An 18,896-nucleotide genomic window follows, 5' to 3' on the forward strand; every position below is an offset into this window, starting at 1 on the left:
GAGTGGGCTCCATTAAACAGGATCAGGGTGTTGTGGAATTCAAGGGAGGTCCTCCCTGATAGGATTAAAGGAATCATGGGATTGTTGTGGAGGTGAGACGGAGGGATGGAAAGTGTGTTTTGGTCTGTGGAGGAGGAGGGGGCCCAAGCTTTAAGGCTGAGAGAGGGAGGAAGACTTGAGCGCTGTATTGGTTACGCTATCATTGTTGTTCTAGCTAGGATTGTATTACAAAAAAAGTCAGCACTTCCTCACACAAAAGGTCACCTTAGATAATCACAATGACCAACTTCTTCTTTCAAAGCTCCCAAAACACTCAAAGTAAAACAAAGACTCGCAAAGATAAGCAAACTCTTCATGGCCTCGATTGTATTCTGAATCAACATTTATTTCAGCATCAAAATACAGGAAGTCCAAGTTTGGCACTGTATATTATTCTGGGATCTACATTAGGATCAGGCTAATAATATCATATAAACAACGGCAGGAGAAACACCAGTACAGGAAGTATTCCACTTGATGACAGGATATGAAGGCCTAAAGATGTTGTTAGATCATATAAAGCCACTTCCTGCCCCTGACAGCTTTTACTGTAGAGGAAATGTCACCTTCTGTGTGTGTCACCATATTGTTTAAATGTAGCTCACAACATCACAGATCAGAGATTATGGATGGTATTACATGACTAGAAAAAGATAGCTACTCAAAATAAAGGGTGTCAAAGCATTTTAATCGTTCACATTATTGTTTTCTTTTATTTCCTCTACACTGCTCTTATTCTTTCTCTTTGAGGCACACGATCCTAGACATTAGCATTGACACTAAGATGCCTCATCACAGTGTAAAGGAGGGGGTTTAGGCTGATATAAAGAGAGCAGTGCAGTAAAAGGAAACACACAAAAGATCCTGTGTACTGATGTTGTTGCTGGGGACTAGGGAAGATGAAGCGTCAGGGTCTTGAAGTCTTATTTTGGAAGAAAGTACATTTCATATACCCCGAAATAGGTTCGTACCAAGAAATGAAAATATGTGCATGTAGATCTCTAAACATATTCTCTATGCTTTTTACAGCTGGCAGCCATCTGATGTACAGAGTTGAGTTTCACCGTCTAAATTATAAGATCAAGAAGAGATACATATTGTTGCTGTTCAAACAACATGAAATACAGTCTGTAGAATAACAGATTTTTACTACAGTGAAACGTCAAAGATGTAATGCTGTTTTTCTTTTTAGGGGACATTTTGTGGGTTTGAAGGGACGGCGGGTCTGGCGTTGAGGTACTCCAGAACAAACACCTGGATGATCTTGTTGAGGTTCTGAATGGTGGCGCGATCCAGGTTCTGCTCGTTGTCGTCAAACGTGTGCCATACAGACGGGAAGGGGGAGGGGATCAGATGGAGGACGCGCACACCTGAGAGAAAAGCATGGGATGAGGACAGAGAAATACAATATGTCATCATTTTTGCTGTATTTGTGTTACTTTGTTGGGTTTACCTCTGTTTAGGAATGGTATATGATCATCTTGAACGTGACCAACCGGTATATTGGGCCAGAAATATTGCACGCTGTCAGGATGATCCACAAGCTGGTTCATGGAGTGTAAACGCTTTTCTGAGAATATAAGAGCGAAGACAAAGAGTGAGTTAGTTCAGATTAAGGAAAAATAAAACATGCTAAGGTATAATTTCTTAATTGTGTAAAAAGAATAATTGAATAGTTTGCTTTGCTTGATTTTGTGTTTATGGTTTTTTCAAGATACTTTTGTTTTCCTTTCTTACACATCGCATAACTGTAACCACATTTTGATGGATTAAATGTTTGTAAATTCTGATTAATAACATAATTGTTTTTAAAGGAAATCGGATCCACTCAAAAAAAAGGAAAAACCAAGGACAAAAATCTATCTTGCTAAAAATGAGTGAGGAAATAGCATTTTAATCCTCCATAAATTCTTTAAGCTGAAAATACACAATATATCCACTATATGCAAAATCTAAACAGTGCAATCACACAAACACAAGAGCTTCAATGTGACAAATGCACAATCATTTGACAGTTGCCACATTTGCCCTTAAGCGATGATGATGGTCTGAATATGACTGACTTATTAATGACTCATGATAAAGGTGACTCATGTTTGTGGCACACCTTCACCATAGTAAACAGTTCTTCACAGTGTGTACAATAGTAGGAAAACTTTTGATTATTCACCGATGCTCTGCAGCCTAGAGAGCCAGTGTGATGTGCTGGGGAACTGGTTGCCAAAGCTCGGGCTCGGGCCCCCGATCAGGTCCAACAACACCAACAGATCCTGGAGGAGAAGAAACAAGGTCTGGTGATCTCTCATGAGAAACTCTATAAATCCTGAAGAAAAGTTATAGTAAAAGTATAAGAAGCCAGTTCCCATCACACCTCAGACCCTGCTTTGAGATGTGGTGGTGCAACACACTGACATCACTGCTCAATGTTCAAACATACACACACACGCACGCACGCCCGCCCGCACGCACGCACGCACACGCACGCACGCACGCACGCTGGCACACACACACATTTCTTTAAAAGACTGTCTGCTTTATCTCCACAGGAATGTCTAGATAGTCGCTCCATGGTTACAATTCAGAAACCTTTACCAATTAACTTGACATCTTCTTATCATATACTGTGTAATCAATTATGTTTAATATCAAGACACCCAAGCCCTCCCAGATGATAAAATGACCAGCTTTGTGATCTGACATTCCTTGGTGATACAAAACTATTTAAGACAGGAATTCGTCTGTCTACAAGATCAGTGCTTAGCAGGTTGCGCTTGAAGTGATGTGGGCTAACAGAAGTGTGTTTTTCAGTGTGATTATAATCATTTAAAGGTCACCTATTGTGCAAAATCCACCTTTTCCTGTCTTTTATACATAAACATGTGTCCCCTCTGTGTAAAGAGATTCTGAAAGTTTCAGGAAAAAAGATTCGCTCTCTTTTTGTCCTGATCCATTTATATAAAAACCTGTCTGAAAATGAGCTGATCCGATTTTGGCCACTTTGTGATGTCATAATGTTTTTTGGGGTTGTGTAACCATTAGCCAATAACCAACTAAGGTAACCCCCCCACACCTTATCACCTGAATCTCCTCCTAGAGCACCATTGTGTTTTTTTAAACCAAATATCTCTCAGAGGGGCGTGGGGAGTGGCTCCTTATTTTCATCTAAAGTAACAGACCCAGAATCAGCACTTTTGAAACAGGGCTGAAACAGAGGGGTTTATGGGATGCTACAATGGGTGATCTGTTTGGTATTTCGAGCCAAACACTTCAGATACATGTTTTGTATATATCTGATAATTATATTATATTGATGAAAAAGAGTAGGGACATTTAAGGTGGTTTAGGCAGAAAAAAAGAACTGTGTTGTACCATGCCGTGTAGCTGGTTGGTGTCCGTGGCTCCTGCAGGGTGGGGGGCGGCCTCCATCTTCTGTGCCAGGTGCCGGGAGCCATAAAGGGAGTCTGTGGGGGTCCACTGGAAAAGAGCTTCCTCGCCATCAAAGAAGAGCAACTGCAGGGTGAGGTCAGCACTGGAGCTCTGCATGGGGGGTAAACAGAGGACAGTCAAGGCATTGACTTCAATGCAGACCTTCCTGCAGCAGACTCTACAACCCCCACGGCCCCTGGAAGACCCCTGGTAGACCCCCCAAAAATAGAGACTCATGGAATCCTGTACAATAAACCTGCAATGTGCAATATAAACACTATCTGCCATTTGTACGCTATAATCACTTTAAAGTAGAAAATACTTATTTTTATAAATGTCCCAACTTATATTATTTTATGTCACAATACTTCAATGCATCTATGCCACTTAGTTTACCGAAATTACTGCGACTAATTTTTCGCCATGGTTGTGTAATTATTTGTCTTTATTTATTATTAATGTGTGCATAATTTTCTTGATTATCAGATTTGTACCTGCTATTCAACTTTTGCAGAATGTTGCTGCCCCCTAGTGGTTTTGAGATGACAGTGACACAAACACTGTATGAGGTTTTTGGTTTAGTGTGAAATTAGGGCTGTGTAAGGGTATCAGATTTTGACTTCCCAATTATTGTGGCTAAAATGACTCACAAAGAGAGTTCACTGATTTATTATGAATTTATGGGGGATTTATTTTCTCTATACAAGTATATTCTAACAACCCTCAGTTTTTGTTACACCCCACATATATGCTTCTGCTAGTTTTCATGTAATGCTGGCCACTATACTGCCTGCTTTAAATCCCATCTTTATTATTTGTCTTTTAATTTAGTATAAAAGTTGCCCTTCTGTTTTTATTATTGTCATTTTGATATATCAATCTTTGTGCAGTGTTTATAGTTGTTATTTCACAGTTGCACATAACTTCAGTCGATGTTTTGTTAAAGTCGTCTTTATAAATGAATTTGTATTGGATTGGAAGTTAACATCCTCCTCTGTGTCGTTTATCAGCTATGGTATTGATTGTGTGTCCGCCTCCATGGCTTGTATTGTATTTGCATTCAGTTGCTATTCCCCCAACGACCTTTGTGACGGGCTGAGTCTGATAAACACGTCCCTGGCTGCTCTCTCTCTGTCAGACGTCACTGAGCTGCAGACAGGCCTCTGAGCTGCAGCGAGGAGCGCGCTGCATGAATACTAAGTGTTATGATGCACTTTGTTTGTGGAGCAATTATATATAGATTTTTGTTTTAATTCAAACAAAGCATTTTTTTTTCTTTGGTAAAATGTTTTAAAATTCATAAAGGTTCATGGCAATTTACTTTGACCGTTCTTTACAAAGTAATTATATTAACAACGAACTAAATGAAATGGATCATGTATATAATTGTATGTGTCTATCTGCATCTTCATTTTTTGTGAATGAATCACTTGACAAATCAACCATCAATTGTACTTTTTAGTATAAACTTTCTTCTGGCTCCGCTTTAACACGTGCATTTTAACTGATATTTATACTTTTATACATTTTTCACAACCTTTTTACATCTCTGTATATATTTCACATATATTTTATGTCTCCGTATAGACATAATCATTCCTGTTAACATTTAGTTATTCATTTTTAAATTACTGTACATGTCTGCCACAAACGACTTATTTTTGTATATCTTTTAAAGTCTTTATTATAGCTATCCCTTTAGACTTCTGCCCTATTTCATGAATTAGATCAACATAGATTTTGATTTAATTAAATATTCAATGCACATTGTTTGTGCATGATCGAAGCCTTTCTTTGCCAACAAATGTGCACATGAAATGAATAATTGTAACTTAACTTGAACTGTTTCTCATATTTGGGTGACATGAACAAATCTATAGTGATGATCACCTAGTTCCTGTAACCGTCTGCAACATGTTTGGTCTTGTTTTCCCCAGAGCTTACTGTCATTGGTGATGTTGTTGTATGACTTGCCTGTGATTCATGACCACAACTCAAGTCAGCGCTGGTCACCATCACAAAAACAAATTCACACTTCCAAATAGGGTAGTATGAGTGTCATTTAAAAGCCTACAGGAGGGGATTTACACATCTACACAGGCACACAGATAGACCAGTAATGTATTGAACACCCACCTTCTGAGCTTTCAGTTCCTCATCCAGGGCTCGGGCCAGCTCCAGCATCATGGCGCAGGGAACAGCAGAGTCCGTGGCTCCCTGGAACTCCCTGCCGTGCCACTGGGGGGGGTAGTACTTGGAGTCGTAGTGGCAGGCCAGGACCAGCTGGCGGGTGGCTGATGAGTTGAGAGTGGCCACTAGGTTAGTGAAGGGCAGGGGGCCGTAGGGGGTTTGTGACATGAACTTATCCTCCGTCACCTCCCAACCCGCCCCCAGGCCAGCCAGGACGGTTTTGATATGCTGTGAACACATGCAAAGATGACATGTTAGTAATGAAGAATCAGCTGGGAACTCACTTTATTACACACTTTAATAATAAGTTGATTTAGGTATATGTTTATTAAACTTGTTTAAACACAAATTAGTCTGCTTTACACCTGTTAGTTCCTAATTCTTCAGGAATGAAACACCCTTTTATAATAACTTCCTGAATTGGCTGTATTTCCTATGATAAACATTGAGGCCTAATAAATATGATATGCTTATATGAATAAAGTTCCTGGATGTTGCCAAATAAATTGGGTTTTAAATGAGGTTATGGTATCTTTTTTCATATTGTTTATTCAATTTTTGACAAATATGTGTATGTATGTTTAATGCCGGGTAGTAGGGAAGTTACATATCTCTTTTTCAACGTATCTCAGATTAAAATAAATTCTATTATAATATTATCATTTTGTTACAGGCCTGAGCTTGATGAAATAGTAAACAAATGGACATCAACGGGGATTGTATTGATGCCTTCAGATTCATAAATACACACATTAATCATAAGATGAATGTGTGATTTTACACACTGTTCCTCACGCACTATTCTTAATATGAAAATAATAAGCCTTCCAGTCAGTGGTGCCACTTCCTCCTTGAATTAAGCCACTAAAGATCATTGGGTAAGTGATTTATCAGTGCCATAAATGTATGAAGCTGTCTCATTTCCTTTTAATTTGGCACCAAGTCTTTCTGTGGGAAGTACTCTAAAGACTTCTTAATACAGTGGGATGGGATTTGCCTTGGTTCCAATTAAATAACATGCATTTGCTTTAAAAAAAAAAGTTACTTAGATCTTTGAGCGTATAAGCCTCCTATGGATGACAGTCTAAAAAGAAAAACAGGGTCTTAACAGATATTATATTTTAGAATTGTACCCAACTGCTTTGCTACACTTGACCAGTACTTAATAGAACAGTCCCAATAATTTCCAGCAGATACTTTACAGTGTTCTATATTGTAGTTATAAGAGTTTCTGTAAATAAACTCACCTCCTGCACGGCCGTGCTGCCTGCAGAGCCGGGGTACCTGGTGACCAGCAGCGGCCTCAGGTCCCTCTGCCACATCTGCTCCAGGTCAGTGTGAGACACAGCCGTGGTGATCTCAGCTCGTGTTAGAGTGAGGGCTCGGTGATGGAGCTGGACAGAGCCAGAGGAACAAGACAAACAAGACAAGACAACACAAAATGGATGAGAAACAGCATCGTGCTCTATTGTAGGATGAAATTAAGTGTGTTCAGAAAGACTATTGCGAGGTAATCATATCAGCTAAACATCAGTGATGTGATCGGATCCCTGTGATCTACTGTTAAGCATTGCAGTGTTGCAAACAGAGTATGAAACACAGCAAATTACAAAGCAATATTCACCTCCACCAAACAGTTTGTCTGTGTGATTATTAGAAGGATTAAAGGCAAGTTATTGGCCCAATGCCGAATTTGGGGAGAGGAACCAAAAAACAAATTCAGAAAATGATATTTACTTCAAAGATCATTGCAAGATAGGGCTTCGCTTGAGACTGTCCTTCTAGTTACTTCTATTTACTGTCCGTGTCTATTATGACACACTTTCAGATCAACTACTTCTTAGTATAGGATTTGGGAACATTTTCTATGATGCTTTACCATTGAGCAACATGATGATACACATCCTGCAGAACAACTGTGTGTCACAACACTGTCATATCACTGGAAACCACCTACTGGGTCTGTCAAAAGTGGATTTTTGATTGTCCGTTAATAAGTTACTACAGGAGAAAATGTACCACAAGAGGGACTTTATACTGTCAGCTACTGTCATATCACATAGATGGTAATGTCTTAAAAATGATACCCTCACACATCTTTGCAGAGAGGCAGGGTCCAATTAGACCAGTGTGAATAAACACTGATTGGATCTTTTCACATTCACACAAAGGCTACTTTAGTAAAAAAGGCCTCTCAGAAAAAGAGACAGGAAAGTGCTTACATGCTCTCCTGTGCCCTAAGCCATGATTATAAAAGGAAAAGCAAATACACCAGTTTGTTTAGTTAAAGGAGCATAATGTGGATTTGCAGGTTTCGAGCTGCCAATTCAATGTTTGCTAAATTACAGCCATAGGTTAAAAAAACACATTGATTCTTCGATCCCCATGACTCTTTTTCATTTGGTCTCAAAGTTCACCTGCTGGTTGTCCTGGTAACTAACTGAACGGAGAGGAACGACAGAGAGCAAGAGGGAAAGAGCTGATGGTGGATATCCGAGTTAAGCCTGTTTGTGTGTTCTCAAAGGTTCTCAATGTGATATACGGGGGTTATAGAATCCATACTGACAATTATTTGAATGATCAATTATTCTGTTGATTTAGGACTGGGCAATATATCAATATTGTTATACGAGTGCATTATCTTACATTTTGAATATTGTAAATGTTTATTTTCCTGGTTTTAAAGGCTGCATTACAGTCGGAAATGTAATTTTCTGAATTGACCAGACATTTGGCTTTACTTGTATTGGCCTGTACCCACTTAGTCCATACATACACATTACTGTAATTAAAGTGATCAACATTTCCATTGTGTAAATAATGTCAACACTACAATATTGTCACAAATCTATATTGTGGCACTTGTTCCGTAATGCTGTCATATTTGATTTTATTCATATCACCCTGCCCTTTGTTGACTGTTTAATTGATCAATCGTTTAGTCTTTAAGATGTTAAATAGCTTTAAATCAGATCACATATACCCAGAGCCCATGGAGACATCTTTTCTCTATTGCATGTTTTTTTATGACCAACGTTCCAAAACCCAAACAACACAAAGACATGTAACAACGAATCATCTCATTAGAACAGCTGAAACCAGCAAATTTGTGTCATTTATGCTTCATTAAGTCTTGAGATTTATATGAGAAATCACAGTGGGGATTCTTTACCGTCCTAAAATGGTGTCACTTTACTGTCTGATGACACATTCCTTAACATGAGCATTCACGTTTGAAACCTGGGTTGGGCCCGCACTGACTGGCTGTAATTAGTGACATACAGTTCCACATGTATAATTATGTGGTTAAACAGAATACAGTCAGTCACAGAGCTAGGGCTCACTGAGTCCAGAGAGGGTTAAAAGGGGGTCCACTTCAGCTCTATAAATACCAAGACCTGCAATTGGAGGATCAATGATGATGACTGTGCTGCCATAGCAACTAGGCATAGAGAAGAGAAGAAGAATAACACAAATGAAGAACATGAGGGGCCAGGCATGCCCCTGATGAGAGGTGCTAGAATACAATGAATACATAAATGACGCATATTAACACTGTATGCGAACTTTGCCTTTCTCATAATGAGTATTCTAGTATACTGGTATGCCATTTTGAAAGGAAACACATCACTCGTCACTTACAGAGACACAATATATATATATATATATATATGCTCGATATATAATATGTTGCATTGTTGGAGGAGCTTGGAACCTAAGAATTTCATTGACTAACTACACTGTAGCTACTGTGCATATGAAAATAAAACCCTTGAATCTTGAATATAAACATAATTGGAGTTAATCATGCAGTTCAGGGTTATGGTTTATTTGCTGTCAAGTTAGGGGAAAAAAGTAAACAAGATATACTGAGTTAATCCGTAATTGCAATCCTTCATGTAAACTTCATCCAAAGGAGGAGGACAATACATTCATAAAAATCCTACATGCTTAAAATGTTCTCTTTTGTAGACAGTTGTCTGGTTGTTCAAACATACAATTAACACATGACTGCCTGGCAAACATTTTAAGACAACAAAATGGGAAAATAACCTCTTGATTTATTTACCTTTTCTTCTGTCCAGGGAATTCCATCGGTGCAGTGGATGAGTGTCACCCAGATGGCCACAGTGTAAAATAAACGCATTTTGGAGGGACCGAGGCTTCGCTCAGCCATCGCTGTTGTCCACATTCCTGTCTCTCCTCTGTGAAAGCTTACAGATCATGTGAAAAACAGGAGGGAGGACCCGAGGCTCACAACCCACATCGCGTCACTGGAGCTACTGTGTGTGTGTGTGTGTGTGTGTGTGTGTGTGTGTGTGTGTGTGTGTGTGTGTACGATTCATTCACTCACAGTAAACAAGTTCGGTAATGTTAGAAATATATTTGTTACCAAATAAAGGTTGTAAAAAAACAATTCAAGACTTCAAGAATTGTGTGGTTGGTAACACTTTGCTGCATCAGAGTTATGGCATGACCTAATTCCTGGTCAGCGTTTTAGATGTATAGCTTAATGAACAAAAACACACCCCAAAACACCAAGTAATAGCCAGCCTGTATTTTAAAATAATCGTATAGATAGGCCTACTTATAATGCATCTGTGTTAAGTACACGTACACCTTAATGCAACATCTATTTTCACAAATATACATTCATAGCATTACAAATGAATTGCTTATTTTAGTGGGAAATCAGCGCTTCATACGTCACATAACACGTGACTTGTTGTCACGTGGTTAACCCGGAAGTTTGTGCGCGTGTGCTGCATTTGTCAACATGTTCCTCTAACACTGTTGAATAGTAGCACATTTTGAATTATAGAATTGTTTTATATATACATATTTAGTTTGCAACTGCACGTGTTTTCAACCAGAAGCCATGACTGACGAGGTGGGCTGTTTGAAAGCACAGCTCGAGGAGAAAGAGAAAGAAATAGTCGCTCTGAAGAATAAACTGGCACATCTGGAAAAGGTACGAACGTCTTACTGAATGCTATTACGTACTGAAGCATGATGTTATGATATATTCGCCTCATTAGTTTATAGCCTTTTAGCGTTTATGGCGTGTCAATATAGTCCAGAATAACAGCACGTTAGAGCCAATAAGGTAACTCTTATGTTAAAAGTAAAACTTGATTGACAGCTAACTAACGGGTTATATCTGTATTTAACTACCTTTCTGTCCCCTTAGTAACGTTACTTTTAGGTTGGATAATCCACAGGCATATACTCCGGAGATGTGTCCTACTCCTCTAGAGTAGTTACAATGTTCCGATGATTAGAAGTCACATGACATGTAAACTCTTGAAACAGATCCAAGAGTTTTAAATGAGAAAACTTCATATAGAATATAAGAAGCACCACAATCCAATTTTAAAAAAGGTGGTTCATACTCGTCCAGTATAATTATGTTAGTGTAGTTTTTAAGCTATTAAAAAAATATGAGACTTTTCAATAAAAACTCATCTAATATGAAAAGGAGCAGAGACCCATGCCATTTAAAAACACAGACCATATACAGCAGTGGTGGGAAGTAACCCAGTAAATGTACTCACTTGTGTTTTTTTTACTTGTCTACATTTTTAAAGTACTTGATAATGGTTGCATTTAAATTATATGCTACTTTATACCTTCTACATGTAAAATACTCACGTTTCACTCCTCTTCATTTATCAGACAGCTATTGTAACTTTGCAGTTTAAGATTTAAGATTTAAAAAAATGATACACTTTTAGAATATAATTCTGTATACATTTCAGATATGTATGAGTGGTTAGCAGTTTCCCCAAAGAGACACTTTTCAAATGTTTTTTTTTACTGTCATTACTGTTTTTGCAAATGGGTAAAATCTTCTTATACTTCACAAAAGAATAAAAGTTTAGACAAATCTGGAAAATATAAAGATTAGTGTATTCAAACTTAGTTTCTTCATATTGTTGACCCCTAGGTTGGAAACCACTGGACTAAACAAGCTAACCGTTTATAACGTTTTTAAAACTAGTTCACCTCAGGCAGGGGAAAGAGGAATTATTTAAGTTTTTAGAATAGTGGATATTGCAAAAGAGATACAGCACACATATTAAATTCTGAATGGAATATAAATAAGCATACAATAAGCCACCTAAATCCCTCCATATGAATCAAGCTTTTCCCAAATAGCGCCTTATGTCCAGCATATGGGCTGTAAAGATATGTAAAGAGAGACATATGTAGCTTATTGTATTAAAAAGGCATGCTGTGGTGGGCTGTGATGCCACATGGCTCAAAGCTCCTGTTTAAACTTGTTTCTTATATCTATATGTGTTATCATTCCTCTCTGTTGGGTGTGATATTAGAGCAATGCCTCAGTACTGGAGCTGTATGAAAAAGTGACACCCCTAACGCCGCTTAAAGCCAAAGCATCCCTCAGCAATGAGGACATCATGAGGTACAGCAGACAGCTCCTTCTGCCCGAGCTCGGTGTACAAGGTATGGATTTTAATTCTCATGTACTACAGTAAGCATTCTTTCAACTGAGATTCATGGCATGACCGACCACAACAAAGCGAATCTTTATTGTCCACAGGTCAGCTAAACCTATCCAAGACCTCAGTGCTGGTTGTGGGCTGCGGGGGACTGGGCTGCCCCCTGACTCAGTATCTTGCAGCAGCAGGCATCGGTAGGTATTCATAATGATTAATGCCAAACTAATCAAATCATTAACTCTGAAATACATTTGCTGATGGGTGTGACTAATTGATGAGGGTTTGTCTTCCCCTTTAGGCAGGGTCTTTAATTAACTATTTGTCCTAGTGGCTGGTAAACTGAATAAGTGTACCCGCTCGGATGGGATGGTTTGCTGGCAAAATTATTTATCATTATTGCCAAAAAAAAAATGGTCATACCACCCATTTAAAAAAAAAAGAAAGAAAATGTAAACGTATTCTTTATTCGTTTTTTCTCACATTCCCCTTTACATCCACTAGTACTCCAATTTAGATGAACAGGGGTCACAATATGTATAAGGTCTCTGATCCGAAAAATGTAACATGAAAATATGAAAAACAAAACGTATTGAAACCAAATCTATAATAACACTGAGAATGTAAATAACACAGGTACACATACCACTCAGTTTAATGCTGTCAAATCGGGTACAATGGGAAAACTTGGCAAAAGGACAAGAGTATGTTAACAGACGTTATTTATTTTTTGAACATTTTTTCTTCTGCACTCAAATGTATACTTTCCTCAGGTAACATTTTATACACACATTGTCAATGAGAAAGTTTGAGAATAGGCAAAAACTACATATAAAGAAAGTGCCAGTCATGTCTGCTTAAGGCACACTGTGATACATCTTTACCCTGGTTTTGGGGTTTAATCCAGATAGTTTAATTACTTGGGTTTGACAGTTTCCTCTCTGTGTCTCTGCAGGGCGCCTGGGCCTGCTGGACTATGACGAGGTGGAGCTCAGCAACCTGCACAGACAGGTGCTTCATGGGGAGGAGAACCAGGACCAGGCAAAGGCTCTGTCTGCTGCTAATGCAGTTAAAAGGTACACATGGGCTACATTCATACATACATTGGTCCCAAAACAGACTTGAAACATAGAAGTTAGTATTTCAATATTATTAGTACATGTTCTCTAACTATGATAAGTGGTGTGTGTGTTGTGATTTGTAACCATTTGGTCAAGTGTAATGCATGCTGGCGCTTTCCAGTCTCACCACAGGTTATATTTGGTTGTGTATTTCTCCCCAGTCTGCACAAATTCTGTAAACATGTTATTTTAGAGACAGCTTTTTCTGGTGCCATTTCCTTCACACTGGGCCCACTGTGGTGTGGTCCACACACACACATTGCATAGCCACAACCACATGAGGGCGCTATATCTCTGAATAACAGATAGTGCAGGGTTTAAATGCTGTGTCACTTTTTTATGTAAGTTGGTAATTACTGATCACTCGCAGGTACAACTTCTAATACAAGAGTCTTGAGTCATAATGCAGGTTTCGATGATGATTTTTCATACTTGAGACAAGTAAAGATTAGGAGGGTCATGGTAGGGCAGGATGTGAGTAAGGTCTCATGTCAGATTAAAAACTTGCATGTTGCAGTTTTGTGGTTTGTTCTTGGTCCTTAATGAAGCACCAAAATTACCCTCATATTTGACAGTGATGGGAATACTCTTCTGATAGTGTTAAAGTAGCTTATCAGGGAGAATCAAACCTGATGTTATAGGAAATTAATTAATATGTCTCAATGTGACTTTATGTCCGCAGATTGAACTCTACAGTAGAGTGTATTCCCTACCACCTGCAGCTCTCGTCGGAGAATGCCTTGCAACTCATTCAACAGTATCCTCAACCTACAACTGTTACAGATATGCTAGTTTATGGAAAATGAAAAAGCCATCAACTACAGTATATCTAATACAGGCATATGATTGCTTTTATTGCATTACTTCAGATATTCAGTTGGGAAATGTATATACGTGACTAACACATTTGTGATGACACCTTGACCTCGCTGACCTCATATATGACATTGTTGCCGATTGTTCAGACAACGTCCCCACACGGTATCTGGTGAATGACGCCTGTGTGCTCAGTGGCAAGCCTCTGGTGTCAGCCAGTGCTCTGAGAATGGAGGGGCAGGTACAGTAGAAAGGCCACATTAATGTAGCAAGAGTCCATCAGCTACACTACATTATAATGTGAGTAAAGCCTTCTGTCTGTCTGTCTGTCTGTCTGTCTGTCTGTCTGTCTGTCTGTCTGTCTGTCTGTCTGTCTGTCTGTCTGTCTGTCTGTCTGTCTGTCTGTCTGTCTGTCTGTCTGTGTGTGTGTGTGTGTGTGTAGCTGACAGTGTATAACTACCGTGGAGGCCCCTGCTACAGATGTCTGTACCCGGTCCCCCCACCCTCAGAGACAGTGACCAACTGTTCCGACGGAGGGGTGTTAGGAGTGGGTGAGTTTTGTCCCCCTCACTTGCCCAGGAGCCATTAACTGTGCACAAAGTACAGTCTGTGCAAATGTAAATGATAGTTTTACGTCAAACTTTCCACTTTTCTTTAAGTTCCAGGGATAATGGGCTGCTTCCAAGCTCTGGAAGTCCTCAAGATTGCCTCCGGACAAGGCTGTATCCTTTTCCATTCTGAACTCCCACTCTATATACAGGGCCCTCCTGAGACATTTTGTTGCTTTTCATCTGTTTAGGTTTTGCTTCACAATTGTCTGCCCAGTCATCCGGATGAATCAACAAAGAACTGCTGAAATCTTCTTTTCTTCTAGCAAAGTAACCTTATGACAATCATGTTTTGATTAAATATAGCCGAAACACTGCTGACTTTTCATTTGCGATTCCTATGAGAGCTCTATTTGAAGCTGTAAAAGTCTTCTTATGCGAATAAAGACCAACATTAGAGAATATATTCACCCTATCCTGCCCTCTGTGCAGCATTGTGATACCAATCCTAACACCTGGTCCCTATGCGTCACCCAGGGAAGAACTGTATTATTTTCCTGCCTAAATGTTGCTATGGTTTTCATTCACAAATGAAAACATGTTAGCTGATTCTCTGAAAGTCCTGTATCCTTTTCCTTGACCTGTCGGGCCAGCTTCCTGCGGCCAACAGCTGGTGATGTTTGACGCTCAAGATGCCAGATTCAGGTCCATCAAGCTGCGGCCCAAGCAGGCAGGGTGTGCAGTGTGTGGAGAGAACCCCAGTGTGACCCGGCTGGTGGACTATGAGGCATTCTGTGGCTCTGCTGCCACTGATAAGGTGGGCCAAAGAGAAAGGAGCCTAGTATTACTGGGTCCTTTTCACAGTATTTGTTTTGTCTTACAGCAACTTGATTTTCCCATTTAATACACAGTACATGTCATTATTTTGTAATCATAGGATCTCTCATTGCCCTGATGTTTCCATGTTTTTCAGTGCCGCAAACTCAACCTTCTTTCCAGAGATCAGAGGATCACAGTACAGGTAGGGAATATATCGTCCAGATTCAGAGAGGTTTGGGTATTGCGTGACTCCCTGTATTTAGTGCTGTTTATTCTATGATTACTCACAATTTTCTCAGTTTTCACGTGCATTTACCAAACTGATTACATCTCAGCGCTGACCCAGCCCCAAATGGGAAATGACTTAAAATGTGCCTGTAGATTTGCTATGGGAAAGAATAACACGTTTTATTTGGCAGTGAGAGCAGCCACAGTGGATTGCATCTATTTTCTGGAGAATCAGTGCTTTCAAACCCGCTGAGTCATTAGTCGCAGAGATTGGGATCATGATTGATTGGGCTGTAATCGAGATTGTGAAAACGAGGCTCCAGTTAGAAAACAGTTTTGTTTCCTATGATTTAAGAAAAAAGCACTTTAAATGTTCTTATTACTCCAAAAATGCAAATCAAAGCATCATTTCAACATTTGCTGTAATTATGGTTGACCTGTTGTATAGATATAAATCAATGTCTTGTCCCAAGAGATAAGGCAGTACTTCTCTCTAATTATTAAGTTTAATAGTTGTGTATTAAGGACTGTTTTAATGTAATTCCAGGATTATAAATCGATAATGGACACTGCAGAGCCCCATCTCTTGTTGGACGTGCGCCCTCTTGTGGAGGTGGATATATGCCACTTACCTACCTCCCTCAGTATCCTTTTTTTAGAGATTGAAGCACAAAGTCAATCTCCTATTTACCATTTCTGTGTAATTATTCTCCTTATATTGTTGCCAGACATTCCCCTCTCAAGTTTAGAGTACAGGAAGAGTGAACATATCCAGTTACTGCAGGAGAGAATCAGCCAATTAAAGCAGCAGATGGAAGGTGACTGCAGGCCTCCAGGTAACGTGCCAAACACCCTTTAGGGTCCGTACATGTTGTCTGAAATGAACAGGCACATAGAGCCGCACTCGTGCATATTCACACGCTGCTACTGTGTGGTCTCATACTGCCCGGCCACAGGCTTATTTTGGACAGCTAGGTTGTAATGGGGTTGCTAGGTGACACCTTTTTCCAAAACAAGTACGTTCAACCTGAGCATCTGGCTTGCTTTAGAGAAATTAATATTCACAATGTTATTTTGGTGATGTTCTGGTTATTCACTGTGTTGGGCTTTCTTTATCAATGAGCTAAATTTAGCCTTAACACACTGTTGGTTGTTTATTATATGCTCAATCAACTCAATGATTTAAAGTATTTCCCTTTTTCATTAAATGAAACATTTGTATAATTCAAACTTATGTGTGCAGCTTTTGTGCCTTAAAGTTTGTAAGTGTTTTCTTTTATTATTTAAAGTAGTATAGGTTGAACATTTGAAGTAAATTAGTCATATGAATCGGACGTGTATTAAGGGGGCCCTATTATGCTTTTTGCGTTCTGCCCTTTCCTATAGTGTGTTATATAGGTTTTTGTACATGTAAATGTTCTGCAAAGGCTAAAATCCCAAAGATCCCTCCAGAAGGAGTTTCTCTCCCACGCACTCCCACCCCCCCTGTCTGAAACGTCCGTAACATAGTGACATCACTATCACACTCACACTTCATTGTGACTAGCACACTTGGCTAGCACTCCAACACATTGTAGGTGATAGGCTAAGGGGTGAGACATCTCTTAGTAGTTGACCAATCACAACAGAGCTGGCCAGCTAACTAATCAGAGCAAACTGGGTTCTGGTTTCAGACAGAGAGTGAAAAGAGGTGCAGCAACACAGGCAGTATGAGGAAAATAAAGACTTTTGATCAATAAAACATCTAAACATGTCACAGTAGAGGCCCAAAATACAATTATGAACCTGAACATTAGCATAATAGAGCCCCTTTAAGTCTTTAATGTCCATTGGTGTCACCAAACTAACCTCTCAGTATTTTCCCTCTCCTGATTCCTACAGTGTATGTAATCTGCAAGATGGGCAACGACTCCCAGAAGGCGGTGCAAGTCATGGAGAAGATGAGTGGATCCGAAGTGGACAGTATGACAGTGAAAGACATCAGTGGAGGCCTCATGGCTTGGGCGAAGAGAATTGACCCCACATTTCCACAGTACTAATTAATCAATTTAAATGTCAATAAACTGAATTATGTTTTTCGTCATTGCTGATTTTATTTGTATGAGAACTGAACATCATGCTTACCACTAAATTGACTCTAATGTCATGAATGAATATAATGTTATTAATGTCCTGTACCAAGAAACAATGGAGCAGTTCCTAAAATGTGTTGTGTAATCTACTGTGTAGTTCAGTTAATCGAAAAACACAAGCTGGCAGTTAGATAACAAGCATACTTGCAAAATCAGGTCCCTCTTCCTGTTTTTCTTTAAATTCTTTGAAGTAGTAATAGTTAATTAACCTATTACCCAATACATTAAACCTGCACTTTTCATGCTAGTGTCCTTAAGCAGACACAATAACCTACTTAACATCCCTTTACATTTATGTTAAACTCTTAATACTGTGGATTGAGAGACAACACTGCTTATTTTTTTTGCTTAAAGAAAGGTGAAATATCCATCCATATTTCTGGGGATATAAAGGACCCCCTTAACGGGCCTTTGAGGACTCCTGGACCCCACTTTGGAAATCAGCACTACAAACTGATCCGGGTCGTGTAGAAAAAAGTTTTTTCTTGACATGGCCAAGTTGAAATAACGGAAAAGAAAGGCACATGCGCATTGGCTTGAGCTCCATCGGAGGCGCCATTGCTTCACAGGGACTGTAGTTCAAGTTTTCCTCCCCACACATGGAAAGTCAGTTATGCGGAGATAATAAAAAGACTCCAAGCCCCAGCCACGGTGGCCGCTCTTTTCTCGTCAGGCAGGGGGAGTAGACACAGCTGGAAGGATAATAAGATGCGCATGAATTTACAATCTGGAATAAAAGATAAGAGAAACTAAATGGACGGCTCGGTCAGTCTCTGCACGCCTGTGTGTAACACTTATGTCGGTGTTTGTTACATGTGAGCTGCGTCGCTGCGCTTTGGTGTGTGACTTCCACAAAGTGCAGAGTTTTAAACTTCAGGCTCCGCTTTCCTCAGTTGATGGAGTTACAAAGTTTCTTCAGTAAGCTCACAATGGAAAGAAAAGCACCCTTCGCTGACTGTGAAGGTAACGTATTACTTCAGAGAGATTCAATGCGTCGTTTGATTGCAAACGGGCTTTATGTATGGAGATAGTAGAGCTACAACAAAGTGAATGTGTAGATTCAGCTCTTGTATAACTTGTTTTGCTGGCATTCTCGACTCGGGTTGTGTTCTGCCA

At 39.5% G+C, this 18,896-nt stretch overlaps 3 protein-coding genes across 5 annotated transcripts in view; 2 read left to right on the plus strand and 1 right to left on the minus strand.

Moving 5' to 3' along the window:
• Positions 1–364: 364 nt before the first annotated feature.
• LOC117478874 (glutaminyl-peptide cyclotransferase) lies at positions 365–9,934 on the minus strand. Its single transcript, XM_034125809.1, has 7 exons — positions 9,725–9,934; positions 6,903–7,049; positions 5,602–5,883; positions 3,409–3,576; positions 2,210–2,309; positions 1,493–1,609; positions 365–1,409 (listed from the first exon to the last, which is right to left on the minus strand). Exons 1-7 carry the CDS (start codon positions 9,845–9,847, stop codon positions 1,228–1,230), a joined length of 1,119 nt encoding a protein of 372 aa, XP_033981700.1. The 5' UTR covers positions 9,848–9,934; the 3' UTR covers positions 365–1,227.
• Positions 9,935–10,393: 459 nt separating this feature from the next.
• mocs3 (molybdenum cofactor synthesis 3) lies at positions 10,394–17,731 on the plus strand. The gene is made up of 13 exons (XM_034122688.1): positions 10,394–10,627; positions 11,991–12,123; positions 12,221–12,313; positions 13,072–13,192; positions 13,920–13,994; positions 14,177–14,294; positions 14,496–14,604; positions 14,713–14,775; positions 15,255–15,418; positions 15,575–15,622; positions 16,196–16,292; positions 16,377–16,484; positions 17,530–17,731. Exons 1-13 carry the CDS (start codon positions 10,535–10,537, stop codon positions 17,685–17,687), a joined length of 1,380 nt encoding a protein of 459 aa, XP_033978579.1. The 5' UTR covers positions 10,394–10,534; the 3' UTR covers positions 17,688–17,731.
• Positions 17,732–18,233: 502 nt separating this feature from the next.
• Positions 18,234–18,896, plus strand: part of prkd3 (protein kinase D3) — a 37,458-nt gene continuing 36,795 nt past the window's right edge. The window contains exon 1 of one of the 3 annotated variants that reach the window (XM_034123714.1): positions 18,234–18,743. The gene's annotated coding sequence lies outside the window, so the exon portion shown is untranslated. The remainder of the gene's footprint in view (positions 18,744–18,896) is intronic. The other 2 variants (XM_034123707.1, XM_034123701.1) reach the window with 2 other exon arrangements.

The sequence above is a fragment of the Trematomus bernacchii genome, unplaced genomic scaffold (assembly GCF_902827165.1).
Source record: "Trematomus bernacchii unplaced genomic scaffold, fTreBer1.1, whole genome shotgun sequence".
Classification (NCBI taxonomy): Eukaryota; Metazoa; Chordata; class Actinopteri; order Perciformes; family Nototheniidae; genus Trematomus; species Trematomus bernacchii.